This window comes from Homarus americanus, unplaced genomic scaffold, assembly GCF_018991925.1.
Source record: "Homarus americanus isolate GMGI-L3 unplaced genomic scaffold, GMGI_Hamer_2.0 scaffold28, whole genome shotgun sequence".
Lineage (NCBI taxonomy): Eukaryota > Metazoa > Arthropoda > Malacostraca > Decapoda > Nephropidae > Homarus > Homarus americanus.
In genome coordinates this window covers 7054176-7074665 of record NW_024742238.1, presented here as the reverse complement: position 1 = coordinate 7074665, position 20490 = coordinate 7054176, and the positions used below count along the sequence as shown (strand labels likewise).

The 20490-nt window shown below is 40.5% G+C and overlaps 1 protein-coding gene across 3 annotated transcripts in view; it reads left to right on the top strand.

Moving 5' to 3' along the window:
* The window catches only part of LOC121876526, a 157333-nt gene that overhangs the window by 120259 nt on the left and 16584 nt on the right, over positions 1-20490 (top strand). For 2 of the 3 annotated variants that reach the window (XM_042381707.1, XM_042381706.1), the window contains 7 exons: positions 1869-2074; positions 4922-5049; positions 7926-8000; positions 8169-8337; positions 8610-8815; positions 18896-19144; positions 19995-20140. In XM_042381707.1, coding sequence (XP_042237641.1) covers positions 1869-2074; positions 4922-5049; positions 7926-8000; positions 8169-8337; positions 8610-8815; positions 18896-19144; positions 19995-20140 — 1179 coding nt within the window. Of the gene's footprint in view, positions 1-1868; positions 2075-4921; positions 5050-7925; positions 8001-8168; positions 8338-8609; positions 8816-18895; positions 19145-19994; positions 20141-20490 lie in introns of those variants that run through there. The other variant, XM_042381708.1, reaches the window with a different exon arrangement.

The following is a 20490-nucleotide window of genomic DNA, read 5'->3' as shown; positions in this document are numbered from 1 at the left end:
CTCTCTCTCTCTCTCTCTCTCTCTCTCTCTCTCTCTCTCTCTCTCTCTCTCTCTCTCTCTCTCTCTCTCTCTCTCTCTCTCTCTCTCTCTCTCTCTCTCTCTCTCTCTCTCTCTCTCTCTCTCTCTCTCTCTCTCTCTCTCTCTCTCTCTCTCTCTCTCTCTCTCTCTCTCTCTCTCTCTCTCTCTCTCTCTCTCTCTCTCTCTCTCTCTCTCTCTCTCTCTCTCTCTCTCTCTCTCTCTCTCTCTCTCTCTCTCTCTCTCTCTCTCTCTCTCTCTCTCTCTCTCTCTCTCTCTCTCTCTCTCTCTCTCTCTCTCTCTCTCTCTCTCTCTCTCTCTCTCTCTCTCTCTCTCTCTCTCTCTCTCTCTCTCTCTCTCTCTCTCTCTCTCTCTCTCTCTCTCTCTCTCTCTCTCTCTCTCTCTCTCTCTCTCTCTCTCTCTCTCTCTCTCTCTCTCTCTCTCTCTCTCTCTCTCTCTCTCTCTCTCTCTCTCTCTCTCTCTCTCTCTCTCCTCTCTCTCTCTCTCTCTCTCTCTGCTTTTTCACTCCATATTTTAAAATGTTATGTAACGTAATGTTGAAGGGATACAACTTTGCTCATGTATACTTATACTTATCATAATCTCCCTAAAAACACTTTAGCCTTTGTATTTATTCTAGACCTCTTCAGGTCCTTCCCCTTTTCACCAGAAAACTCCAATACTTTTTTCTTGAATGCAGTATTGTACTTAGGCATTTTTGTATTGCAAAAAGTATATACTATTGACTTCAGAATATCTCCTAATATCAAGTGCTCATGGCTTCAAAATGGCTTCAAAATGCCTATGATATTGGTCACATTTCAAAACCCCCCAGCTGGGTGGGCTTGCTGAACTTGCCATTTCCCCTTCCCACAACTTCTTGGACCCCTCTTTTTTTATAATCCTGGATCTGCCCCTGAGGCCCACTAATCCCCCACCCTACCTCCACTTGACATTGCATCAGGTCAGGTCAGGTCTCCTCAATAATTTATCTTTTGTCTTTATTCAAGATATCTTCAGGTCATCAGACCCACTAATCCCCCACCTAAGAAAGGGCGACCTGACACTCCATCTGTGTAAATTAAGTTGCCTCTGAAGATATCTTGAATAAAGACGAAAGCTAAGGTGCTCCAGTGTATACATAGTTGACCAAGAGCTCGATTTAGTGGAAATTTGAATTTAACGAACAGGGGTGGCTCGAATTAGTTTGTTATATCAAGAAACTACTGTACAGTGTACATTACCCACACTGTCTCTAATGGGCAGTCATGTCTATGGGACCCACTGTTAATATGTGTAGGTTTGACAAGGAAATTACTGTATTTTTTAAGTTTCTCAGAAATATGAGAATAAGTATCCCTTTCTTTCTCTCTGAATGAAATGTATTTATCATCTTTGAACAGAAAGACTGAAACTTAATTGAATGTTGTCTGTGAAAAGATATGAAGTTGGAAGTGAAGAGGGAATTATTGTAATGTTAAGAGTTTTAGAGACTCATGAAAATGAATACCAGATATTGGGTTTCAGAAGACAGAGAATTTTATATGGATGATATTAAAACTGCTGGTATATAGGAATACTGTACTGTTGTTGCATCTTATGTTTTTTAGTAAAATTCTTTCATATCTTTTCCATTTGTAGATTAGTAAAATTTAGAAAGCTTTTGAAGATATCAATTATTAGTTGAATTTACAAAACTACAAACAAAAATAATTGTACAGAGGTTCACTAAGTGTCTTGTGCAGGTATTGTTAGTAACTGAAAGTACTTTTTTCATTTTTTTATTAGTTAGCAGTGACAAGGAATATATTACAGTATATATCTTCTACTACAGATTAATAATATCTCCCCAGTGTTCTGATAGAAGCAACTGCAGCCTATCTGAGTCACAACTTTGGCCAAATCTTCACCAATCTGGCTGTTGGTGCTGAAGTGTGGTTTGAGGCAGTTCTCATGAACTCAGGAACTTGGCTGATCCACCTTGGTCAAAGCTTAAGTGACATTTTCACATCCACTACTAGCTTTATTATCAGCTTCCCAGAGTTGCTGTTGGATTATGGTAAGTCATGTTGCAGATATTGCTGCTTTAACCTGTTCAGGGCTTAATACAATCCTCTCTATATTAATATAGGTTCAATAATTACTGTAGCTGTTTTTTGTTTGAATTCATGGTAAATTATATTAGAAAGAATATACATTTAAAGGCCTCTCTCAATATTTGAATGCCCTATAGTTATGAAAGTACAGTGGTCCCTCGGTTAACGAACACAATTCGCTCCAGAAGGTCGTTCGTTAACCGAAAATTTCGTTAACCGAATCCATTGTTTCAATGGGATATTGGATAATTGGTTCCAGCTCACCAAAAAGTACATACAAAGTAAAGAAAAAATGCAGTAAAGTACACTTACTTTGAGGTGTGTATGTAGAAGATTCCTGGTTCATGATGATGATGGGAATTAGAAGTGGGGGTGGAGGAGAAGGAAGTGGGGATGGAGGAGAAATCACCCCATGCTTGATGCCGTCATTTCACCAATTAAATTTTAAGTTCACTAGGTGTAATTCAAGATTATTTTCTTTAAATCAACACTGCACTGTGCTATATATTATCAATATGTTAACTAAATTTCAGAAAGACCAATACTTTCAATGAAAAATGCTAAAATATTCAAGACACCAACAAAACAGATGTTCACTCCACTGTTTTCAAAGCCCAACTGGCGCCTCATGGCTGAGTCAAGCTGCTGATAGGCGCACAAAAAACTAGTTCCCTTTACTGCATATATTATCAATATGTTAAATGTTAAAATGACTAATAATTTTTATATACAAAATGCAAAAAATATTAAAGAATGCAACTTTATTTATATTTACTCCAATGGAAACGAATGTAAACATAGAACAGAGTACTGAAATGGTAGACTAGCCCATCAGCTGATCAGCTGATGCTCACAACAAAACGTGATGTTTGTAAGGATTTCGTTAATCGAATTTTTGTTCGTTAACCGAATTGAAGATTCTTATGGAAGGTAATTCGTAAACCGAAATTTCGTTAACCGAACCGTTCGTTAACCGAGGGACCACTGTACTGTATAGACATCCTGGGTTACAGAAGGATTTCATTCCTGAAAAATTTTCTGTAATGCGAGACTCATTTTTGCCATTGACTCCCATTACATAATTTGAGATGCATTTCCAAGGAAATTTTTTTGGCCAAAAGACGTAATACACACACATATATGAATGAAAATAAACAGTTTTAAACACATACAGTAGTACCCCGATTTACGCGGTCAATTGAACCCATGGGGTACCGCGGAAAGTGAAAACCGCGTAAAGTGAACAACAGAACATATGGAATTAATTCCAATAGAGACTGGCCCAACCCCCAAACTCCACTTTTTCAGACACAATACCTACATTGTAGTAAAAATTACATCTTAATTTTATGATGGTATGCACACACAATTAATAATTAAGAGAAATATCAATAATATTAGTTTTTTTAACACTTACATTAGTAGAAAAGGTGGCAGAGGGCAGATTATTGGCCCTCACCTGTATCACTTGTATCAATTGTATCACTATCCACCACATAGGCTTGCAGGGCCTCTTTGTCAAACCCCTCAAAGTCCATATAAGTCCATATCCTCACTATCACTCTCACTATCACTCTCACTATCACTGACTTGGGCCGGCTGTGGTGGGTGGCGGGTGAAGAACTCGGAAATGTTTTGATGACTGGGCGACCTTGTGCGCATCCTGCCCGCGCCGCTTCCCGCGTATATGAGTAGATGCACCGCGTAAAGTGAAAGTCCGGTTCTGACGAGGTACCGCGTAAATGCGAAATCGCGGAAAGTGAAACCGCGTAAAGCGGGGTATTACTGTAGTCTGCATTTACGCGGCTTTTGTCTACGCGTTTGGTCATTTACGCGGTGCCTTGCCAGAATGAAAATGCTTTAATTACGCGGTAAATTTGGTCATTTACACGCCAAGCAGCTGGAGAGGTCCAGAACGCCATGCCATTTTTTACCCATGCGGTCCAGTCTTGACCATACACGGGAAGTGGCGCGGTGAGTGGTGCGAATTAGGCCTCTCTTACGTTATCGCTGACGTCATATGACGTATCGGACTGTGATTGGGCCACGCATCCTTACCTCCCTCCGCCGCTAGCTGTCAAACCCCTCAAAGTCCATATCCACACTATCACTATCACTGACTTGGGCCGGCTGTGGTGGGTGGCGGGTGAAGAACTCGGTTATGTTTTGATGACTGGGCGACCTTGTGCGCACCCTACCAGCGCCGCTTCCCTCGTAAATGATGAAATTTACCACGTAATTAAAACATTTTATTCTGGCAAGGCACCGCGTAAATGACCAAACGCGTAAACAAAAACCGCGTAAATCCAGACTCTACTGTATGTTCTATTCTTAAATATTGTATTTCTTCCTCATCCTGCCATCCATCTTTCTGCTATAGAGACTCTTCTACCACTGGTGTGTACTGTACTGTACTGTACTCCTTTTCTCAATAGCTATGAGAAGCTTTTGGTGGGAACAAAATCTTGCAAGTGCCTGCTGATATGATCTTTCTAACATTGAAATGGGAACACAACACGAGATTTTTGTTAGGAAAATATGTACTGCACTGCACTGTACTGTATATGCAAGAATAACCTAGAACCCAAATAAAAGTTATACACACACACACACACAAACACACACATGTATACACACACATCTAATCCCAAAATATGTTGAAATATTTATTGTTTCTGTCATAAACTTCTTATGAAATAATTTTTCTGATCTCATGCATTATAGTAACAAAGAAATTATTGATTAATAGAGCTAATTGATTATATTCTCATCTGTGTTTTGTTCTAAACACCAAAACCTCTCCTGTGCAGCTTCAACAATTCCTGTCTTAGGAAACGTGACCCAGTGGATCGTGACTCGAGTCAGATGGTTCTACAATTCAACAGTATTTGCCTTCATGAAAGACATTGTAGTATCCACTGGTCACTACCTTCACAAGGTGAGTCACTTGCCTCTTTGTGTTAACTCTCTTGGGTTTGGGTGGGTGCTCTCCTGTGAGACTCTTGGGGTCTGCCCTGTTACTCACCTCACTGCGCTTGTCTGCCGCTCTGTTGTCCATGGCAAACAGGATCGTCATATTTTGTAAATTTGGGTTTGCCAACAAAAAAAAAAGGACTACTGCTAATTCTCTTATGTTTATGTGTTTGTCTCAAAGGTAGTTGCTCCACTTCCCTTGACGGATCTCTCCTTTTGAGGAATGATATCCTCATCTTGGCATTTACATACCTAGGTATAAAGCTAGACGTCGCATTTTGGACTATCGTATATCACAAAAGCTGGTTTTTAGAAAAAATGGCTTTTTCAACTCGTTTTTTGGGTTGATACATGTAACTTTCTTCATTTATTTTTCTCAGTTACATGCTCACAGCATCCTACATACATATTGTGAAAAAAATACAGTATTACAGCACAATTACCGACATCCTTCATGTTGGGTTGGCTAGATGGCTACAAAAGAAATTCTGTAAGTTTGATCTACGCATCACCCCAGCTGGCGCTCAGATGCCATTCGTTCTAGAGACAGTAATTTTTGCAAGGGAAAAATTGCCGTATGGCAACCCAACCAACCCAACTTTAATAATAAAGTATGGAGTTGACTTGAGAGTAAACTCAAGATTATTTCTACATTTTGTTACATTTTGCTAAATTGAAAATTTTAAAATTCGAAAGTATTAATACCTAAAGCTGTGCCCTCTTTGTTTACAAATCTATCAGTCACTTGCTTGACAATAATTATTTCCAGTTCCAGAATAATCAGAGATAAAACTTAAGACACGCAGAGCTAATAAGACCACCCCCCATGCGCTCCTCTCAGTCCCAGACCTCCATGAAATATCACTGTGTGAAGGTGTGGAACAACTTACTCCCACCCATCCGAGCAAAGACTACGCTTCCTTCCTTTAAACCATCTCTTAAAAAATATCTATTGTCTAAGTATTAATATTTCTTGTAACACCTACTATATTTACAGTACCTGTTTTTATTGTACCATCAAAACCGTTTTATCGGAAATTATCATGTAAATAGATAAGAAATTACCATTGCAATAAACATTGCCAACTAGACATAATCCTGACAGCTATGTCCTCTTGTTCAACCTTAATACGATACAACCCATGTTGTACAGCTCCCCTATTATACTTATGTTTTTCAATTCCACTGTAATTTATGTATATACCTCCAGTACTTATAATATAAATAAAAAACAAAATAAAAATAATAAATAAATAAAATAAATAAATACTGAAGTGATAACCGTGGTCACACTATGAGATGTTCTTATTATCACCATGCTACTATTCCAGATGTTACTAAATGTTAACATAATACTTCCTTGAGATAAATGTATAGTACAGTTGGGTCTTCATTTACGCTGTCAATTGAACCCGCGGAGTACCTCGTAAAACGAGAAACACGTAAATGAAATATCAGAACATATGGGATTAATTGAAATAGAGACTGGGCTGACCCCCAAACTCCACTTTTTCCGACACAGTACCGACACAATACCTACGTGGTAGTAAAAATAACATCTTAATTTTATGATGGTATGCACACACAATTAATATTTAAGAGAAATACAGTCACCAGTTAATGTCCATTCAAATAATGGACTCAACTCCCCACCTCTTCCCACGCTTGCTGGCTCCTCCCTCTCTGAGAAATGTTTGGGTGAAAACAGAATGCTTATATTTTTAGTAATAAATAATACCTCAGACTAAAGTTAGGATAATATAATTGACATTGCTGGATTCCTTGCAAGACCAGGAATATTTTGAATATAAACGTCATATATTTTGCACAAAAGATAAAAATTTGGCTCTTTCTAATCAAAATTCTTACATTAGATCTAAAATTTGTATGTCTAATGCAAATTCCATGATGTTTATATTTAAGATAATCACAATCTTATAAGAATTCCAGCATTGTAAATTATATTCTGGCTGGGTAATTTCTATGAATTTTATGAGCTAAAACAAATATCTTCAGTAAATAAACAAATTATACTTCACCCAGACACTATCTCTCAATCAAAATACCGCACCTCCGCTCCCCCCCTCTTCCCACGCTCGCTGGGTCCCTCCCTCCCTCCCTACCCCCCACCTTCCCTCCCTACCAGAGAAATGTTTGGGTGAAAACAGTAGGCTTACATTTTTAGTTATAAATAATACCTCAGACTAAAGTTAGGATAATATAATTGACATTGCTGGATTCCTTGCAAGACAAGGAATATTTTGAATATAAACGTTATATATTTTGCACAAAAGATAAAATTTTGGCTCTCTCTAATCCAAATTCTTACATTAGATCTAAAATTTGTATGTCTAATGCAAATTTTAGGATGTTTATATTTAAAATAATCACAATCTTATAAGAATTCCAGCAATGTAAATTATATTCTGGCCGGGTAATTTGTATGAATTTTATGAGCTAAAACAAATATCTTCAGTAAATAAACAAATTATACTTCACTCGCGCAAATGACCAAATTTACCGTGTAATTAAAGCATTTCATTCTGGCAAGGCACCGCGTAAATGACCAAACGCGTAAACAAAAACCGCGTAAATCCAGACTCAACTGTATATATCACATGCCTAAAAGAGAGCTCAGGTTCTCAACTGGCTTAGCCATGTTAATATTGTTATTATTATCCACTCTGTATCTGTGTTTTTCTGGCTAGATAAACTGTTTCAATTCAATTCAATTCAATTCAACATTTGTTTATCTTTCTATACATAAATTTGTTTATAAATCTCATTGTTGGTGTATCTTCTCTAAACAATAGATAGATCACAAAAGACTTTGCTTTTCAGGTACTGTCTCTTCTGTATTCTGAAGATGAAAATTATTATGACAAAGAGACATCTACTGGAGCCTGGAATATTTGGGTACGTATTGTGTATTTATAGTTGGCACAGATGTAAAGAACTATAGTACTGTAATCCATGTCAAAGATATTGCATACCTTGTATTTACTTTCCTTTACTTCTCTTCCAGTTCTCATTGCTCCACTTAATTATATGGTGTATTAACTCCCACTTGATATTTTCCTGTAGGTTCCATTACCAAGGTGTGGTCACACATTGTTTGATGTTTGGTATTATGTGACAAGTTCATCACCAACATCCCAGCATCAGGTGTCCCTTTACTCTGCCTTTCTCTGGTGGTGTCACCTCCTCTCTCACCCGACTCAACTGATCCATTACCTTACACCTCCTTTTACAGGTATAGTACCTTGATCAGCTTTGTATTGCAACATACCAATACAGGGTATACTTTCCTGTACAGGTATAATGTTTATAATGTTACAAAAATAATCATGAATATTGTAAATAGCATACGTTGTCCCTTTTGTTTTAGTTCACATTCTTCTCTGTTTTGTAAGATTTAAGTAGGGAAATTTTTTTCGAATTATAGAGTACAGTATTGTTTATATCGCAGCAGAATTTTTTTTATTGAACTATTTGTATAGCAGAATATTATCACATCAACTTCAGCACAAGGTGCCATCATTGGGAGCACAAACTTTGTGAGCCTGGATGGTCAGACATACAGCCTATCCTCTTCGTGTGCACATGTCTTGGTGACTGATGCTGAGGGCGGCACCTTTACTCTCATCTCGGATTGGGATGAAACAAATACAGGGAGGGACTACACACTACTCTTTGGAGATATAGTGCTGAAAGTGCAGTCAAATTTGCAGGTAAATACTTCCTTAATATTTATTTTAAGGCTGTACATATCTGCCTTTTATATTGAAAATTTGAATTAATGACACTCATTTTAATAATGGTGTAACTTTTACAGGCACAGAATTATGAACATTAACTATGGATGACTGTTTTAACTCTGATTAACAGTAGCTCATTAACTAAAGCCTGACATCAGATTTTGATGCGTCATCTGCCCTCATTGTAGCTGAAATTAAGCGAGTATAAAGTTTACTGTACAGTCAGTCCTCGACTTAAGACTGTGTTAGGGACCGACGCCCAGGTCGTAAGTCGAATTGGTAGCAAGTCGAAAAGGCAAAAATAAAACATAGAAAATCTAAAATGGGTGTCTCTTTTTCTTCTCAGCACCACGAGAACTCTCACTTTTACGCTTGCCAGCCATTTTAAAGGGAAATACAAACGAAAATTTTGTCAGTACACAACTCGATCACTAACGTCGGGACTCGAAAATACGTAATTTGAAAAATAAATTATACGACTGTGGCGGTCGTATGTCCAGGTGGTCATAAGTCGAGTAGATCGTAAGTCAAGGAGTACCTGTACTAGGAGACCGGAGGTGGGTGGTGATGAAATGAAGAGGAAGAGTGTGTATGGGGGGGGGGGGTCATGAAATGTCAAAATACTTATTCCTCAATACAGTAAACCCTTGATACCTCAGCATTCGATATCTCGGAATTTCAAAATTTCATATACTTTGGCACGTACCTCATAGGGTCTCGAAATTTATTTTAAAATAAATAGCTGAGTTATATAAAATTATCTTGGAAAATCTCACCATATTTGGATGCATGGGTAACACTCACCATGCTGTGTTCCACACTTGGTCAGTCTGGTGATTGTTGTTGTTGTGGTCGAGTACGCGCTGGCTCACTAGACCCAGTACATGGATGTGGGAAGGGAGGGTGCTGTAACACCCCAATATTTGGGGTATAAAGTACTATACATTGCAACACAGAGTATCTAGGGCACCAGAATTAATTATCAGCACTCTAGTAATATTTGGTTTCTTCCCTACTAACCCATTAACACCCAACAACCTCCCCCATTCATGTCAGGCCAGCCACTGTATGCATAGCGTCTCCACTATTACGGTAAATCCAGTGTCGTAGACTTTATTTAATTTACATTGCAGTTCACCTTATCTTAATTTCAACTATCTAAATTTTCCAGGTACAGTATCCCAACTTTGTCCCCTTTGGTAAAAATTGTAATTTAGTCCAACAATCTGAAAGCAAATGAAATCATTTATTCGCATGTCTAACACCAGTTGCACTATAACAGCTTTTTAAAAAAAAATTGCTGTGATAAACAATAAAATTGATACATAGCATATCATAGAATACAATAGCACATATTTTATGTAAAAAAAATAGCTCCTTCCACACTCAAACTATCATCTAAGTGATGTCACAGTTTAGCCAGGCAGTCAACCAACTGACTGAGATGTGTGTGTTTCATGCGCCATCAGGGCCGGATTCAGTAGTGGGCAAAGTGGGCAGCTGCCCAGGGGCCTCCACAATCTGGGGGCCTCCACATATTATAACATTTTATTTATTTATTTATTCATTTGGATTATTTTTATTTTCATTATTTAAAATTCATGTTTATCTATTCCATCACGTAAAACTATGTTCAGCAAGAAGCGTGATAGAAATTAGGCTAGCTACTTGGACAGAACTATTATTTCAGTAGAGGTTTATCTGATTAACAATGCAAAGAATCATCTCTCTGTAATAACTAATAATATATTCTTTTCTGTGAAGTCTCTTGAAAATTTTTGACATGTGCGGTGGTAGCTATATCAGGGCTGGTCGACTTGAAACCAAATGAATGACTCCAGTCATGTCTCACTTTTGTGTGTGTGTGTGTGTGTGTTGGGAATTTGTACACTATCAATAAATATACAGTTAATTAAAAATTTCTTAATGTTCTAATTTCCTCAATATAACTGCATATAGCTTCAAAATTCTCCAAAGAAGCGTTCAAATTTCAAAATTTTCCCAGGGGGCTTACAGCGCCCCCCGGAACTCCCAAATGTTTAAGCTCGCTTCACTCGCCACCCCACCCTCTTGGGTAGTTATAATGAGGGGGGCCTCCACAAAGAGGCTGCCCATGGGCCTCCACAGGTCTAAATCCGGCACTGTGCACCATGATGTCACATGGAACAGAGGGAGGTGGGCGAGTCAGCCGCGCAGTACAGCTCATTGCCTTCACCTACCTACCTACTCTTCATTGTTCTTAATTTATGGTTTTATATTATATTTTCTTTATTTCTAAGCCAGCTTAGCATATTTTAATTTTTACTTTTGCTCTGTAATGAAGAAAACGGTTTCACTTGGGTGGACTATAATATCCTTAGTGATACAAGTTAGGTGTGTATTTACACACTCAGACTTGAATTATACACAAACAAAATAATTACTTTTGTTTAAATTTATTCTCTATTTTGTATAAGTGACCAAATTACAGCTGTACTGTATACATAAGTGCTGCACTGTTTATGGAGCCTTTCCCCTCCATCATCTGCATCACCTGCCATTCCCCTGCATCACCTACCATTCCTCTGCATCACCTACCATTCCCCTGCATCACCTACCATTCCCCTGCATCACCTACCATTCCCCTGCATCACCTACCATTCCCCTGCATTACCTACCATTCCCCTGCATCACCTACCATTCCCCTGCATTACCTACCATTCCCCCATTCCCCTGCATCACCTACCATTCCCCTGCATCACTACCATTCCCTGCATCACCTACCATTCCTGCATCACCTACCATTCCCCTGCATTACCCTACCATTCCCTGCATCACCTACCATTCCCTGCATCACCTACCATTCCCCTGCATTACCTACCATTCCCTGCATCACCTACCATTCCCTGCATTACCTACCATTCCTGCATTACCTACCATTCCCCTGCATCACCTACCATTCTGCATCACCTACCATTCCCCTGCATCACCTACCATTCCCTGCATCACCTACCATTCCTGCATCACCTACCATTCCCTGCATCACCTACCATTCCCCTGCATCACCTACCATTCCTGCACCATCACCTACCATTCCCCTGCATCACCTACCATTCCCTGCATCACCTACCATTCCCCTGCATTACCTACCATTCCTGCATCACCTACCATTCCTGCATTACCCCTGCATCACCTACCATTCCCTGCATCACCTACCATTCCCCTGCATCACCTACCATTCCCCTGCATCACCTACCATTCCCCTGCATCACCTACCATTCCCCTGCATCACCTACCATTCCCCTGCATCACCTACCATTCCCCTGCATTACCTATCATGCTTCTGTGTCACCTACCATGTCTTTCACCTACTACAATGCTTCATTCTTCGCCTGCATGCTGGTAAGTGTTACTTTTTCAAAATTAGTAATTGCTTGTTTACATACTGTATATGGGCCAATAATTTTTTATTGTTGTATTCTTGTAAGGGCAGGGACACCTTTTCATCAGAATATTCCAATACATTTTCTTTAATGCAGTATTGTATTCAGGCATTTTTGTATGGTAAAAAGTAATTACTGTTGACCTCAGAATATCTCCTAATATGAAGTGCACATGGCTTCAAAATGATTTCAAAAGATTTTCTGGGGGCTTACAGCGCGCCCCCCAAAACCCTCCAGCTGGGTGGGCTCGCTTTGCTTGCCACATTCCCCCACCCAAAACTTCTTGGACATCCCTTTTGTTATTCCTGAATCCACCCTGGGGGGCCTCAATAAGTCGGAATTTGGGATAATTCGGCAATGCAGAGCCCCATACATGCTGAGTTATCAATACTGCATTGTACTTCCACACACACACACACATACATACACTACTACTACAGGTACTGTACTACTTTTTTTTTTCTCTCTCCCAAACATGGCCTCCATCCTCCCCTAATAGCCACACCTTCGCTGCCATTTTATTACCTTAAAATTAAATAAACTAATACATAAGTAGCTATCCTAGCTGTGTTGAGTTAGTTGAGCCGCAGATCTATGCAGTATTCAGTGACTGTTGCCTCATACTCAATATCTGAAACTGTTGTCGGCTTTGGGGCCGATGCTCTCGTTCCCCTGAGGCAGAGCAAAGCCGACCTTAGGAGAGAAGGACAGTTGACATTTCATCCAGGCTGTAACATAACTTCTGGGCTGCTGCTTCTGTTCGGATATCACCTCCGCGAGTCTGGCGTAGAAGCATCTTGCACTTGGTCCCATCCCACCAGAGGTTGTGAACACCAGAGGAGTGAAGCTGCCTTGATCAACGTTCTGAATTCTCTCCCCGTATGCCCTTATCTTGTCGTTCTCGTTCCTCCTGTGTTCAGCATCGAGAGATAAGTTACGGTGACATGCGGCCATGGGATAAAAAATCCTGATGTCGAAGAAGGCTTGCTGTCCCCGCGTCCACAATCCTCGAGCACTGACATCAACACAGGCTTCGTTGGATGTGTTTGAAGTCCTATGTTGGAAATTCTCACCGTCCAATGAAAGGAGGGTCGGTTCTACCCTGACATCATGGCAGATTTCTTTCAACATATTTGCTGTGAGATCCCTTACTTCATTATGCCTCATGCATATGAAGCCCCCTTTCTTGCACACCATGGCATGATCGACGTTATAGGAAGAGCCATACACGCATTGGGAGGGCAAACCTTCTACTGGCCTACCGTACCTTAGAGCATTGGCTTCTGTAAATTCTTGTTTATTGAGACTGAAACCATTTGCCCTTATCGGTAACGTAGTTAACCAGTTCGAGGCGCCCACCTCCTGCGCTATAGCTACCTTTTTTATAAATTCTCTGGTACTTGTATCATCAGTTGCTGCAACTTATCACTTTGGCCGTGCTGTCATTCTGTCGTAATGGACCTTTGAATCTTGTTTACTTCACTGGTTTTCACCTCCCCTGTTGTGTTCTGAGCTATTATGTGGTCAGTGAGGGCTGCCGTGAGCTTAACCGATTTTTGATGTTCGGTGGCAGCAATCTCCTCTGGATTGGTCAATCCCATTCCTCCCAGTCTCGGTGGTAGTGCAAGGAGTGATCTTTCTTCTGGGGTTAAGTGAAGGTGTTTCACTAATTTGGGAATGAAATTGATGCTGATAGCTTCTTCCAGAGTGTGGAGGAGGGGTCCGATATCAGGGATAGTGTGCATCAGGTAGTTCCAGTGATGCTTGACTCCACGGGTGAATGCCGCAAAAGCCGCATGTGGCTCTGTGTTAGCAATCTCAGACAGAGCTTGGATTTCCCAAACCCACTCATTCACCTTTCCCGTTACGTACTCGGCCTTGAAGTCCGTCATGCCGATTATTGCGCCTGGGTGTTTTTGGCCATCCTTTGTTATTTTGACCTCACTTCCACCGAACACCTCCATTGCCCGTTCATAATGTTCTGGTTTCACAATGAGGAAGGACTTGCTGGCATTTGGGTGGTACCCTATTTGTGGACCTCGTGATGTTACCAGGTCCCACCACTTTTTGATGTCCTCCACTTTTCCTGCTCCTGTAAGGTCGTCAGCGTACGCCACTTGCTTGACCGCAGTTGTTTCAATTTTTATTGTGTGTTGGATCACTGATAGGCCTATTGCGTACATTGCCATTGCAACAGGGTCCCCCTGGGTTGTTTCCTCGGTTGACTGTATGGTGGTATCACTTCTTAGAGCCCTGTTGTTTACTATATAGAGGTCTGATGGATTCCTATAGGAGTTTTCAACATACATTGCAAAGCTTGGACACTTGATCTTGATGTTGTGCATTGCGGCCTTGTGGTTAAGTATGTTGAATGCGTTTGAAGCGTCCACCAGGAGAACGGCCTCACAATCCCACTGCTCAAATATCCTTCTCATGGCGTGAAAGGCAGCTTTCCCTCCAGCCTGGTGGCCAGCACAAACTTGCAGGTTCCCTGCTGCTGCCCTGACATCATTCTTTACCACCTCCATTATGCATTTTCCGATGATCCGCCTCAGCACTTCCCCCACCCCTATAGGCCTACTTCCTGGATTCTTATCCAGGGGAATGAGGCAGCAGGCTGTCAGAGCATGGAGGTGTTGGCAGCACGAGGTTGCCAGCTTTCTTGCAAGGACGGCAATGGCAGTGCAGAGATCACTTGCTATGGGGCCAAACTTGTTAGTGCTGAGGATGATTCTCCAACAATTTGCATCCAGACCTGAAAGGCCGACACCTCCCTGAGTTTTCAGTGCCTTTTTCCGCACCATCCCTCCTGTTATTTTCTCGAACAGGACAGCATTTGGTGGGATATAGTCACCCTGGAACCTGATGCCCTCTTCTTCGCTTGCAGGGGGATGTTTTTCTTTCAGTTGTTTTAATGTCTCTCTGTTTATTGGCAGAACCCCACCGGAGGATTCCTCTGTGAGAGATCTTACCGCCAAAGACACTTTTCCCACACGCATTTTGTTTCCAAACTTTCTTGCAACGTCATCGATGTTTTGCTTTCCGTCTCCTATAAATTTTAGTCTCTCCTGCAGTGTTCTTGCTTCACATAGGAGATTATCAAGGGCCCCATTCTGCCACATTGTCAATTTTCTCTTCATTGCTGCAGCATTTTCTTTGTGCTTAATCTTTGTGTGTGTCCTCTGACAGAATAGATGTGGTATTATTGCCAGTACAGGTAGTCCCCAACTTACGACTGCTTGGACTTACATCCATCGGTACTTACGACCTGCTCTGACCTTACGACCGTCGGGACATACGACCGCTGCAGTCGTGACCAAAAATATTTTCAAATGACGCGTGCATTTTCTATACCGAAACGTTTCTGTCCCGGGCGAGAGCATGGCGGGCTCGGGTCGCCGCTTGGGTACACTCACTCAGTGGAGCGCTTAGTTGGTGTTTGGCTATCGTATCCTATACTGATCGCGCTGTGAACTTTCGTTATTATCGTATTTAATTGACTTTATAATGACTGGAAAGCGTAAAAGTGAGAGTGCTGGTGGTGCTCCAAAGAAAAGGAGACGGGCAATTACTTTTGAGATGAAAATGAAGATAATAACTCAGCATGAGAATGGAAAAACTGTAGCAACAATCTTAAGTGACCTAGGTTTCTCACACTCGACCATATCCACTATTCTGAAGGACAAGGAACGTATTCGTGATGTAGTGAAAGGAACAACACCTATAAAGGGAACTATAATTTCAAAGAAAAGACAAGGTCCTATTCACGATATGGAAAAATTATTGGTGATATGGATAGAAGACCAGATGCAGAAGTGTGTACCCTTAAGCCTTCTAACCATACAGGCTAAAGCAAGAAGCCTGTTCCAAAGCCTGAAGGAGTAGGCAGGTGATGAATGTGATCAAACCTTTGCAGGAAGTCATGGGTGGTTTGATAGATTTAAAAAACGCTACAGTCTACACAATGTTAAGGTGAGTGGAGAGGCAGCTAGTGCCGATGTTGGTGCTGCCGAAGCTTTTGAGGAGGAGTTAGATGAAGTGATTGTGGAAGGAAATTATTTGCCTGAGCAAATATTCAATGTGGATGAGACTGGATTATTGTGGAAGCGCATGCCTGAGTGGACATACAGTTTCAAAGGAGTTAATGAAAATGAAGTTATTTCGGATATTAGTTATAAGATAGTGGAGTTAGAAATTGAGAATGAAGATGTTGAACAGTTGGTTGAAAGTGTAGCAGAAGAGCTCAGTAACGAGGATCTTATTGAACTAGATGCACAGAAAATTGCAGAGGAAGAAGAGAGACAAAATGTAGAAGAAGAATCTTCACCCCCCAAAAAGTTTTCAGTGAAACAAATGGCAGAGGCATTTGCTACAATTAATAAAGGAATGCAAATGTTTGATGGCATGGATCAAAATTATGAGCGTTATGCCAAAGTTGACAGAATGATCCAAGATGCACTTGCTTGCTACAGAGAAATTTATAATGAAAAGAAAAAACAAACTGTGCAGTCTAAATTGGACATCTATTTTGAGAAGTCCCCCAGTGCTGTCTCCTTACGCCCCACCAGTGCTGCCTCTTCACTCCCTCAAGATGATCCAATACCTTCAACCAGCAAGTTTTCACAGTACCTAAACCTGTCTGAAGAAAGCGACATTGATGACCCACCCAGCCCTGTCTCCTACTCTGCTTCATCCAATTAATATAGTCTCCATGTATCCTGTAAATAGAAAATTATGGGGGCCTCGTGTGCATTCAGCTGAGTACATTAAAGGTCAGTGCTCAGTCACACTGTATCCATTCCTCATTATTTATTACTTTTACTGTACTGTATTTCATTGTAGATTTTTATTTTTTTTTAATTTGAAATTAAAAAAAAATTAATTTTTTTTTATCTATGTCGGACTTACGACCAATCGGACTTACGACCTGGATTTGGGTCCCTAATCCCGTCGTAAGTCGGGGAGCACCTGTATTTGAAGAGCTAAAGGGGCAAGGAAGCAGTCCTGAGTGTACTCGGTTATGAGGCGAATCATCTCCTGAATCATTTATTTGGTGGCCGCACACTTAGGGGGTTCAAACAGGTTAGCTGGCAACCACCTGACAATTTATGAGTAAGTTTCTTTAACCCATATGTCTGCATTTTCCATCTACATGCCATTCCACTGTGGTGGCTGTCTCTCATTCACCTTGTGGACATCTGCTACTATTGGAGCAGCATTTATTAGTACTACATTTTCAGGTTGGTTAGACTCACTGCTATCATTTAGGATATTTTCGGATGGTTGGGTCCCGGCGATATCCACTGTGGCCTCCTGTGTTGGCTCCCTGCCTTGTGGGTTCCGAAAATTGTTTCCCTCTCTGCAAACCACACATGGTCGGTTGTTTCTCGCACAATCACAGCTAGTGCAATTTTGGTTCTGGCTAGCACAAACTCAACAATGTCTGTTACCCGGCATAGTGTTCCGCACTTTGGGCGACAGTTACGTCCTCCTCCCGCATCTGCTTTGGTCCCATACAGAAGAAAATAGTTCTTATGAGGAAAGGGAGGAGAGGTGACAGGCTGGACTGCTGTATACGGGTAGTAGGGGCATACGAGCTCGCGTGGGTGTGTAGGCCACCCCTTTGGTCGGCCTACATGAAGTGACCGTTACTGTACTTGCGGGAGGAGACTGCATGCGTAGAACACTTGGCCCCATAGGGGCGAGAGTCTCGACGCCACCCCTGCCGAAGTAGGCCTATTGACACTGGCACCTGCACTAGCCGTCCCACCAACCACTCACCACTCGCTTGGTGATCGCCGGTGAACACACGGAATATTTGCAATTAATGTCGTAAGGGATGAGAAGAACGTTCGGTGACAATGCTTAGGGTGACTACTACTACTACTTTTTTTTTTTACACGTGGCCTCCAGCCTCCCCCAATAGCCACACCTTCGCCACCATTTAATTACCTTAATATTTAATTTCCTAATACATAAGAAGCTATCCTATCTGTGTTAAATTAGTTGAGCCGCAGATCTATGCGGCATTCAGTGACAGTAGCCTCATAGTCAATATCTGCAGCAGTTGTCAGAGTTGGGGCAGAAGCTCTCGTTCCCGTGAGGCAGAGCAAAGCCGACCGAAGGAGAGAGAAAGACAGTCGACATCTCATCCAGGCTGTAACATAACTTCTGGGCTGCTGCTTCTGTTCGGAGATCAACTCCGCGAGTCTGGTGTAGAAACATCTTGCACTTGGTCCCATCCCACCAGAGATTGTGAACACTAGAGGAGTGAAGCTGCCTTGATCAACGTTTTGAATTCTCAATTTTTTTGAGTGAATTTACAAAGTTGATTTGTTATCAGTAATTGCTATCAAGTTCTAGTTGGTAAGTGCCATAGATGTTTCCAACTAGAACAGTGACATTTCTTCAGGGTCGAGTTCTTGTCCCCTTTAAAACCACAAAAGTGGAAATGATAAATCATTTCTTTTTCAGTGGTTTGTAGAAGTAATGGTGGTTTATCAGCAAATTGTTTTATATCACAAAAAATTAAATAATATATTTTGTTGGGAAAATTAATGTAATGCCCTCATTTATTTTTTATTTTAATTATGATAATAATAAATGAAGACACATATCTTCTTATTGTCAGGTTACTATAGGTGATACAGCTATCACCCTTCCATATATCAGAAGAAATATCAGGGTTATGAGAGACCTCCACCATCTGGTCGTGAAAACCAAGGATTCACTAGGACGGGATGTAGTTACTCTCACATGTTGGGTGTCATACCAAGCATGTATAGTGAGTGTAAGTGGTTGGTTCCATGCTGACACCCTAGGACTCCTGGGGAATCTTAACTTGGAGCCTGCCGATGATCTCACGCGACCCAGTGGAAAGGTTAGTTGTTTATTATTTGGTACTGTACACTGTATTGTCATATGATGTATTTGCTGTACTAAGTAATTATATTTAGTCAGAAGTATAGTCATTGATCACACCAGAGGAATGAAAAGGGATTTTACACTTTGCAAAAGAAATATTGATTAAAGTGAAAACTGTATTGAAATTTTGTGGAATAAATCTGCATATTTTACCTCACTTTTGTGTAGATAATGAAGACCTTAATGACTGTATATACTCATAGATAAAAAAAAATCCCAATGGAGTTTTTTATTTATTTACAACTTTTGTCTGTTCTTTGTTAGTGTGTTATGAACTTATTGTCCAGTGCAAGTACTGACAAAAACTGGTGTACAGTACATGGAGGAAATCTTCATTTTTTTCTATTATTATATGTCCCCAATACAGTGAAAAATGTGTGTGTCCTATACAGTATTTGATCTTGTATTATAGTTTTTAATACACCAATTAGATCTAAAAGGTCCACACAGTAATATACTGATGTGTCTGAAACATTCATATTAAACAGTTATGTTTCCAGACCCTGACTGTTTACTACGTACATTAGTTACTTATGTATTTTCTGGTGTTCATGTATATTGTACAGGCCAGATAGAAGCACCACCCATCCTTTGACCCCAATCTGAAGTTCAGTTTTTAACTCCCCAAAAACTTTAAAGAGAACACATTTTTACAGCTACCTGTACATCAATCCTTCCATCTGTTCCAAACTAATTGTCTGGTCAATAACTTTCCTCTTTTGCAGTAAACCAAAAAACACCTTCTATTTTGTTTGATATGAAATGCTGTTAAGAAGAGGATATCAACTACTTGTGTTTTACTGCAGGTTGCTCTGAGTGGGGAGGTGTTTAGTCACAGCTGGCGTGTTAGTTCACACTGTCCACCTGAGAGAGCCGAGATAGAAACCCCGCATGATGTTCGGGCCCAACATCTCTGTGACAAGTTCCTCCATCACTATACTTCTCCAGTTTTGTGAGTCAATAGTAATGTTGTTATATATTATGTTTTGCATATAACACTTATGATGAAAGTCATGTAAAATATTTTCCATAAAGTCTCTACAAATGTAAAGGTAATATTATATTGATGTGGTCATTCATCTCCCTATTACCATTACTTGACACCTTCTACATAACAACCTAATTTCTTCAAAACCTTATACAGTACTGTATTTTATACTCCTGTCCAACAGCACTTGATCGAAGATGAGTTTCCTTGATAGGACAGCATCTATCAAAGGGTAGTTTATTCAGTCACGGCTTGGCTGCAGAATAAGATCTCAAAATTCTCATTTCCTCAACACAATATATATATATATATAT